Source organism: Crocuta crocuta, unplaced genomic scaffold (genome assembly GCF_008692635.1).
Source record: "Crocuta crocuta isolate KB4526 unplaced genomic scaffold, BGI_CrCroc_1.0 scaffold367, whole genome shotgun sequence".
Taxonomy (NCBI): domain Eukaryota; kingdom Metazoa; phylum Chordata; class Mammalia; order Carnivora; family Hyaenidae; genus Crocuta; species Crocuta crocuta.
The window spans coordinates 3,160,844-3,170,322 of record NW_027527936.1 but is presented as its reverse complement, the minus strand read 5'-3'; the positions used below and the strand labels follow the sequence as shown (position 1 = coordinate 3,170,322).

Below are 9,479 nucleotides of genomic sequence, written 5' to 3'. Positions count from 1 at the left end.
CCCCTCTCCCCGGCCCCCCGCCCTCCCCCTTCCGCCGCCGCCGCCGCTGTTTCTCCCCTCTCCTTCGCTCCCTCGCGGCTTCCTGCTCCTCCAGAGGACCCCCAGCTACGCGCTTACACCTTTCGCGTCTTCTCTTTGGGTCACCAGACGACGCGTGTATCCAGGGGTAGAACACCCACAGGTCCCGAGCAACCCGGCTCTTTCGGACGCCGGAGCCGTTCCTATAGCAACGGCAAAACGGAAGTGCGGGTGTTCGGCCGGAAGCGGAAGCCTGATGGGTAAGTTCAGCGGAGGCACCGAGCAGTAGGCGCTTGTGCGGCCCGGATTCACGTGCGTCGTGGGGTGCGAGCTGGGGCGGGGGGCATTCCGGCCGCGCAGGCCTCGGGCCACCAGTCTCCGTCAACTAGGGTGGACGTGCACGCTCGCTGCGACATGGACACCCCCCCGCTGTCAGGTTCGGACTCGGATTCTGATGATTCTCTGGTCACGGACAGAGAGGTAGGTGTCGGCCGAGCTCCCGGGGCTGGGCGCGGGAGAGGGTCCTCACTCCCCCGGTGCTGACTGCCGATTGTGCCTTGCAGTTGCAGGATGCGTTTTCCCGAGGGCTCCTTAAGCCGGGCCTCAACGTGGTTCTAGAGGGGCCGAAGAAAGCTGTGAACGACGTGGTGAGCTCGGGCGCCTGGTCGGGGGTCCTAGGACACGGGATGCTCACGAGGCACAGTTGTGCTTGGCCGACTGAGTTCTTGTCCCAGGGAAGACGCAGCCTGAGCATTGCCAGGAGGGTCAATTAGCGGCCCGGATGTTGGGGTTTAGTGCTTTGTCCCTTGGCCTGTGTCCTTCGTGTAGGCTCAGTGTCTGAATTTCCTAGAGTGGCCTGAAGCAGTGTTTGGCTGAATTCAAGCGGGATCTGGAATGGGTCGAAAGGCTTGATGTGACCTTGGGTCCTGTGCCGGAAATCAGTGGACCTCAGTCAACCCCTCAGAACAAGGATCAGAAAGCTGTTGATCCGGAAGATGACTTCCAGCGGGAGATGAGTTTGTATGTTTGTTTTAACGTGTGGGAGAAGTGTGGGTCCCTGTGCTAGAGAGGGGGGCGGGGGAAGTGGTGAGCCTGTACTCCTCAGAAATTGTCATAAGCCTGGGAGGGAGAAGGAAGCTTCCTTTTACTAAAAAGAGGTAGGCGGTTGTGCCTGGTTGAGAAAAGAGTACCTTGGTCTACCGGTTATAATCCAAAGTCTGGTTTATTTTATTTTTAATTTTTATTTTGAAGTATTCAATTTTAAAGTTTTTTTGGTCTGTTTTCAGTTATTTAAACAGAAACTTGCCTCAGAAGGTTCTTGCATGACTTTTTTTAGTGACTGCATGAGAACTCATAATTGGTATTAATTTATAAGTTAAGGGGTATTTTTAGCATGGTCACTCTCTTAAACTAATTTATCTTTAGCAGAACTCCCCTTCCTCTTCAAAGAGTATACAGCTAAATCTCTCCTCGATACCAAGTTAATGAGGCTTTGTTACATTTTCATTTGTGTGTGTGTGTGTTCTTGCTGGTGGTGGTCAGATGTTGAGCATTTTTCTGACCATGAAAAACTCCAAGGTCATCCTTGATGTATAGGCAAGTGAGAGGGAATAGAAGGTCTCTCCCCCTTAGCTTATTTCACACTTTGTCCTACATCCTCAGCTACCGGCAGGCCCAGGCTGCCGTGCTTTCCATGTTACCCCGCCTCCATCAGCTCAAAGTCCCTACCAAGAGGCCCACTGACTATTTTGCGGAGATGGCCAAGTCTGATCAGCAGATGCAGAAGGTAAGAAACAAAGGTTTTCTTTATTTTTTTTTTCAATTTTTAAAAAAAATATTTATTCTTCAGAGCATGAGTCATGGAGGGGCAGAGAGAGAGGGATACAGAGTCTGAAGCAGGCTCCAGGCTCGGAGCTGTCAGCACTGAGCCCAATGCAGGGCTCAAACTCACAAACCGTGAAATCATGACCTGGGCTGAAGTCGGATGCTCAACTGACTGAATCACCCGGGCATCCCAGAAACAAAGGTTTTCTCTGGAAAACCAAGGCTTTATACTTAAGTGTAGTCAGCTGGCTTATCTCCTGTAATATTAAAAAAAAAGAATTAAGCCCACGGTGTTCCTGGGTGACTCCATGGGTTTAAGTGCCCGACTCTAGATTTCGGCTCAGGTCATGATCTCGCAGTTTTGAGTTCAGGCCCCGGGTTGGCTGCTAGCGATTCTCTTACTCCCTCCTTCTCTGCCCCTCTCTCACTCGCAGATGCTCTTCCCCTCTCTCAAAATAAATAAATAAGCCTTAAAAGAAAATTAAAAAAAACTAAGCCCAATAATAGGGAATTGGTTGTCAGAGGACAAATGTTCATCTTGACTGCCTACTTCAGACTCNCTGACCCTTCCCTGCTCACACTGTCTCTCTCTCTCTTTCAGAAATAAATAAAACATTTAAAAAAAAAAAAAAAGAAAGAACTGTGGTTCCAAGATAAAGATGGCCTTTTGCATTTCCTAGCTGGCGTAGTCATGGCATAGCATATAGAAAAAACACACCTCTTGTCCTGCCATTGCCAGGGCAGTGTTGTAATTTATAAACAATTCCTTTTCTCTGGTGTCAGTTTTTCTCATCTGTAAGATGAGGGATTAATATACAACTCAGATGTAGTATAATTTAGAGTTACACAGAATTTGGTCCTCATTTAACTCTGGGAGGGAGAGAATTGTCAAAATTTAATCCCAAGATATATTCTGATAGTTCTCTTGGGTTTCTAGAAGGATTTTAGGGAGCTTTTGTCTCCATGCAACTTGGGGAAGCTAATCTAGAGATAAGCTTGGACACCCCTCTGTACCCTCATACTGACAAGTGCTTGCCCTCTGACTGAAAGGTGTGTGTCTGGTGGAAAAGGTGAGGGGCCTGGTACCTGTCTGAGTTTTCAACATGTATGTGGTGAAACGGAGAAGGGGACTGAGGCTGCATGGTGGTTTGGCCTCACTCTGCAGACAGTTGGGCTGGGGAGAAGTTGGTTTCTCCTGGTAGAATGGCAAGCAGGCAGTTGTGCATAGCAGAACAAACAGCACCCTGGGGGCGGGAAGGTCACTTTCAGGTTCCACCACGGATACTTCTGGTGTCTTGGACAAAGTGCCCAGCCTTTGGGCCTCTTGTCCTCACGTGTAAAAGAGGATTCACAAGATTCCTCTGAGCTCCAGTTTGCAGAACTGGGAAGATGTACTCCCTGCTCCAGCACACCCTAAGTGGTGGTTAGCCCAGGTTCACTTAACAGAAGCTGACAATATTTGGTGTTTCAGATTCGGCAGAAGCTGCAGGCTAAACAGGCCGCCATGGAGAAGTCTGAGAAGGCTAAGCAACTGCGAGCACTTAGGAAATACGGGAAGAAGGTGAGAAGGAAGATGTGGGCACGTGGGATGAGGCTGAGTGTTTGGCAGGCTGGGGTGCCTGGGTCAGGTCTGCTTCCGCACCCTGTGTGTGCTCTAGCTTGCATTTAGTATCTCACCGTGGGGGGTATGTGCGCATATGCACGAGCACTACCTTTTCTAGACAGCAGGGTCTCCCCAGGGGCAGTGGAGGGTCCTTCATTCCGCCGGGCCCCATCTGCTCATGTGTGCAGTGAAGAGGAGAGCCCAGATCTGTGGAGCCCAAACCTGACCACGGCAGAATCACCTGGGGAAGTGTTTCAAAACAGATTTCCAGGCTTCAGAATGTCTGGGAAGCCGTGTGTGTTTTCTTCCCTTCTCCCCAAAACTTCTCAGATGATTCTGAAACGCATCCTGCTTTGAGCATCACTAGACTAGATGATTGTAGAGTCCTTGAAAGAACCATGTTATTGATTGTGATCCACCTGAGAGGGGAAAATGGCACATGTATGCTTGAACTATGAATGTCTGCGTTCTAATGTAAAACCTTAGGTAAAAAAGGGCAGGCATACCATGAACTTCAGGGAATCTCTTTGTTATTTCATGGTTATTTAGGAAAGAAGATGACAGGAGTTAAAGTCAGGGTTGTGGGAAGAAGTGAGTGTGAGGAGGATCAGCAGAAGCGTTCAGACTTTGTCCGCATTTTGGACATAAACACTTGTGATGTGGGGTGCTGAGCTGCTGTCCACATTAGGAGTCACTTCACTGCTGGGTGCTCAGCAGAGTAAGAGTAGGTGAGCGTCCTATCCTCTGCGGAAGGGCAGCTGTGCATTTAGTGGCTGGTTGATGGCCTAGACCAACTCAAAGATGCAGGCAGTTGGTGGAACAGAGCCTAATTCGTCAAAGCCAACGAGAACGTCACTTGGGCCTGTTAGCTCACTGTTTCTAGCTTGAAGAAACCTAACAGCAGTGACTCTCACCTGGGGGTAATTTTGCTTACCAGGCAACATCCAGCAACATCTGGGGACAGTTTTAGTGTCACCTCTCCATGGGGAGCATGCTACTGGCATCTAGCGGGTGGACGGCAGGGAGGCTGCTAAAGGTCCTACAATGCACTGGGCAGCTGTCCACACCCCAACACAGAGTGATCCTGGCCATGCTATCAGTAGTATCGAGATTAGGAAACCCTGCCTTTGAGTATAAGCATCTTTTGTCCTTACAACTTTTTTCTTTATTGTTTTTTGGGTGATTGTTTCTGTTCGTACTTTCATGCCTCATAATGGCGGTGGGTTAGACACTTAATCTGCTCACATATAATTAATGGAGAGAACTGGGTGTAGACCTAGACATGATTTGGCGCGGTTTCGTAGGCTGGGCAGTGGAACAGGGTAAGAGTGCAGGCTGCCTGGGTGTGCATGCAGCCGCGTACTTTCCTACCTTGTGACCTAGGCAAGCTACTTAGCTTCTCTGTGCTTCAGCTTCAGGGCTGGGAAGAATTTCTACTTCACTGGGTGGCTGAGAATATGCTTAGACAACTAAGAATATGCTTAGAGCCCTAGCATAGTTCTGGCACAGTAGGTGTGCAGTGGTGGCGGTGTTAGCGCAGCGTTGTTACCAAAAGCCTGTAGGTACTTACAGCGATGGTCTGGAGTGGGTATAACAGCTCTGTGTTCATGTCCCAGGTGCAAACAGAGGTTCTTCAGAAGAGGCAGCGAGAGAAAACACACATGATGAACGCCATTAAGAAGTATCAGAAAGGTCAGTATATCTCTGTCCTAAGGATATAGGGAGCAGGGGTAGCTGCTAATTTGAACACATACTGCTCTGGAGCCTTGATTGGAACCATTAGGCCTAAGGTTTGGGGACGATGTGGGGGAACAAGATGGTATCTCTTAAAATTAATTTAGCAAGTAACAACCTTCTTTCCTAAGTTTTTCTTAAAATGAATGCGTTGGTGCTGATCAGAGTACCTCTTCACTCCCAGGCTTTTCTGATAAACTGGATTTCCTTGAGGGGGATCAGAAAGCTGTTGCACGGAGAACAAAGGAAGGAGCCAAAGGCCAACAGATGAAGAAGGGGTATGAAGGGTTTTCGTTTGGTTTTGTGATGGCTGCTGGGCAAGCAGTTCACGGCACGGCAGAAAGTTCCACAGGTGTGGCCTCAAGAGTTGAGAGAGTGTGGTGCTGCCTGCGGTCAGGGCTTACACGCCCCTGTGATGGGTCCTTTTAGCCATATCAGTCTTGAAAGATTAAAGTAGGGTGATCTGGGGGTGCCTGGCTGGTACAGTCGGTAGAACATTAGACTATTGACCTGAGGGTTGTGAGTTCAAGCCACACATTGGATGTGGAGCTTCCTTTAAAAAATTAATTCATTAACTAAAAACAAATTAAAAAACTAAAGTAGGGTGATTTAAGGATTTGGCATGTTTTAAGTGAATACTCAGTAAAAGTTGCTTCATCATCTCACAGGGTGATGATTAAGAGTGTAGACCTAGGGTTCAGGTCTAGAGTCTGCCACTTTGGGTAACTCTGAGCGAGTTTTACTTGACCTTTCTAAATATTACTTTCCTCATCTATGAAAATAAAAAAATTGTATGCGCCTCATAGTATTTTGTAGGTTAAAAAGGCTAATGGCAAACAAAGATTATTATTTTTTCTTTGTTTACCTTTATGCGTCCCTGGACACCAGGCCTGGAGGAAATGGTAATTTCTGTAGAATATATTAGTGCTATGATAAAGGCATTTGAGGAGCTGTGTGGAAGCACATTTTAGAAATAGCTGTCCAGGTCTGGTGATCATGGTGTGAGGATGGCTCCCTGGAGGAGGGGCCCATCTGAGCTTAGTCTGAAGGATGAGTAAGAATTAACCAGGAGAATAGGAGAGACACTGGTTTTGGCAACAAGGAAGAGCACAAAAGAGTGAAAGCATAGAGGTGGGAACAGCAGTTTGTGTATGAGAGAAGAGCAAGCATTTGGTACCACTGGGAGTGCAGTGTGGGGCATGGAGGGGTGAGAGATAGCTGGAGAGAGGCCTGGACCAAGTCACCTAGACAGTGTTTGCCTTGTTGAGAAGCTTGGGTTTTATCCAGTAGGCAGTGGGGAGACATGGGAGAGATGGGCTTTACTCAAAATTATGAGTAGGTCGTGTTCATTATGTGTTGAATATTTGAACATATTCAAAATTAACTGTACTTGTATAAAGGATGGACTTGAGGGAGGCAGGATAATTGATTAGGGGGCTCTTACAAAAGTCCAGAGACCATTGATAATGACCTGGAAGTGGTAATGGGGGCAGAAAAGAGAAAACGGATTGAAGAAATCTTCAAGAAGTTAAGCTAGCAGCACTCAGTAATTGTTGGGTGTAGAGAGTGAAAGAAGGAATAGTCAAGCCTGGCTCCCAGGTTTCTAGCCTGGGTGGCTGAATAGATGGTGGTACCACCAGCCTCAAATCACTGCTTTTTTTTTTCCTTTCTTTATTTTAGTAGGCTCCACACTCAGCTTTGGGCTCAAACATATGACCCAGAAATGAAGGGTTGATGCTTTGGTGACTGAGTCAACCAGGCACCTCACCCCTCTCCCCCAACCCCCCAAGTCACTACCTATATCCAGGAGGTGAATCCAGTCTAGGAAGGGAGATGGCATGTGATTTTTGGATATGCTGAATTTGAGATTACCTGCAGGAAGACCAGTTTTAAAATTTATTACATTTGAATGTTAATTGCATATATTACCCCTGAGAGGAATAGAAACAACTGAGGATGATCTAGCCAAAATTAGTTAAAATAGAAAGTTCTTCGGAGATAAATGGTGAGCCACAAGGTGTATGTGAAACCTTCCCTTGTTCTTGCTTTGTTTTCTTGCACCAGTGGTTAAAACCATAAGTAGATGAGCTTGCCTGGGAAGTGTTTAGAGTAAGAATGTAGAGCCAATGATGAGATTCTGGGTAACAGTAGTATCTAAGAGATTTTGCTTGTAGAAAGGAAACTAAGGGAGTGGTGGACCATAAGACTCGGCAGGATTTTACAGTGCTGTGGGTAACCCGTAAGCCGGCATTTTTCCAGGCCCAGTGCGAAGCGACGGTATAAAAACCAGAAGTTTGGTTTTGGTGGAAAGAAGAAAGGCTCCAAGTGGAACACTCGTGAGAGCTACGATGATGTATCCAGCTTCCGGGCCAAGACAGCGCACGGCAAGGGGCTCAAGAGGCCTGGAAAGAAAGGATCAAATGTAAGTGAGCCAAGGGGTCACACGAAGGGCTGGATCACCTCTCCCATCCACACCTATCCACTCCCTTCCTTTCCCTGGGGCAGAAGGCCAGGCTGCTGTGTGACCACATATGGTATTTCTTTTTCTGTAGAAGAGACCTGGAAAACGAACAAGAGAGAAAATGAAGAGCAGAGCACGCTAAGCAGCATCTTTGTATATGAAGAACCAAGAAAAAGGGATGCAGACTTGGAATTTCACAACAGTTGCATCTTCTGTTGGTTTCTTTTTGTAAAAAGTTCTTTAATGAACTAAAGGATTTTCAAAGAAACACATCCTCTTGGTTAAAAACTGAGGACTAAAAGACTGAGAAGTTACTTTTCCGTATTAAGTGAGATTGCTTTTTATTGATAATAATTTAGACTTTGAGTCCAAAATTGCCTTCCTTTATAATAAATGGAGATTTAACATATACCTTCCTCATCCTTCCAAGTAATTGTATCATGATTTTAGATAAATCAAGAATCAGTTTTTATATCATTATGATTGTTTAAATACCAATCACTGTCAAACTAGATGTATTATGATAAAATTTCCTTTGTGATACAGCTTTTGGGTTTTCCTTGAATTGATTATCACCCTGTATTTTCCCGTGTGCCTACTTTTCCTTGTATATCCCTATTTTTCCTTAGACCCGTGACATTTTAATCACCTTACACCTTTCTGCTCCAACCTGGATCTGTCATGCAGCTGTCACTCTGTGTCTTCTAAACCATCTAGATTGGTTCCACTATTTCCTGGATCCCATATATTCCTGGCTTAGCTTATGCCGTCCTTTGCTGTGTACCATCTTCTGGAATCTTCCAAGGAAAGGGAACTTGAGAACTTCCTACATTTCTGCAACTGCCTTTAGTTTGGCTGGTGGATGCTGTCCCGAGAATGTCGCAGGCATTGCTTCTGTTTTGCTGCCTCCTCTCCCCACTGAGAAGTCACTGCTGTTCCCTCTGCTTCTCTCTGGAAGCTTTTCTTCTCCCAGCGATCTGAAATTCTGTGATGACATGTCTTGGTGTGGGCCTGTTTTTATTCTTTAAGTAAGGTATTTGGAAGGATGCAGTTTCTTCAGTTCTGGCAAATTTTATTTGATAAGTTCTCCCTATTTTCTTTGTTCTAATTCTTTAACTTTTATTAGTCAAATTTTGAACCCCTTCCAGTGATCTTCTAAGTTTGTATTTTAGTTCTACTTTAGGGGAGAGATTTCTGTGATTCTTTAATCTTTTATTAAGTATTTATTTTAGCTTTCGTTTTCCATTTTATTTTAAGAGTTCTTTGTTCCCTTGAATGTGAATTATAGTTTTGGGTTTTTTTAGGGCTTTTCTTCTGTTCCCTTCATTCCATTTCCTTGGGTTTTCCCCTACCCCTCACTATGCATTATGATCCCCCCTTTTCATGTTGAGTTGTGTGAAAGTCAAGAGCACAGACTTGGGCCAGACTGCTGGGTTTGATACCTGTTTCTGCTGCTTACTTGCTGTTTGACCCTGAGCACGTTAATTTTTCTGTGCTTTGTCATATCTATATATACATGAGAATAATATCTATCCAAATATAGTTTCTGTCAGCATTAAGTGAATTAATATATGTAAACACTTAGAATATTGCCTGCCATATGGTAAGAGTTTATACCTGCTTAAAATTATTTTGCCGGGAGCACTTTTCTTCGTGTCAGCCTTGGTGGCACATATTTGAGAGGCACTCAGATGCTGCCTGGAAGCTAGGCATAGATTGGATGACCATGGTGGACAGGCCACTTTGCATGTTGGGTTTTACTGTGTGTCTAGGGAAGTTTGTTTACCTGTCCTCCCTCTCTCCATTCCAGTTTAGAAACTACTGGAGGGAGGCTAGAAT

General features: G+C 45.9%; 1 protein-coding gene across 1 annotated transcript; it reads left to right on the top strand.

The window, feature by feature from the left end:
- Positions 1–256: 256 nt before the first annotated feature.
- On the top strand, positions 257–8,168 carry EBNA1BP2 (EBNA1 binding protein 2). Its single transcript, XM_077752031.1, has 9 exons — positions 257–498; positions 582–665; positions 869–1,038; positions 1,681–1,804; positions 3,314–3,403; positions 5,062–5,137; positions 5,364–5,457; positions 7,439–7,601; positions 7,732–8,168. Exons 1-9 carry the CDS (start codon positions 433–435, stop codon positions 7,780–7,782), a joined length of 918 nt encoding a protein of 305 aa, XP_077608157.1. The 5' UTR covers positions 257–432; the 3' UTR covers positions 7,783–8,168.
- Positions 8,169–9,479: the final 1,311 nt, after the last annotated feature.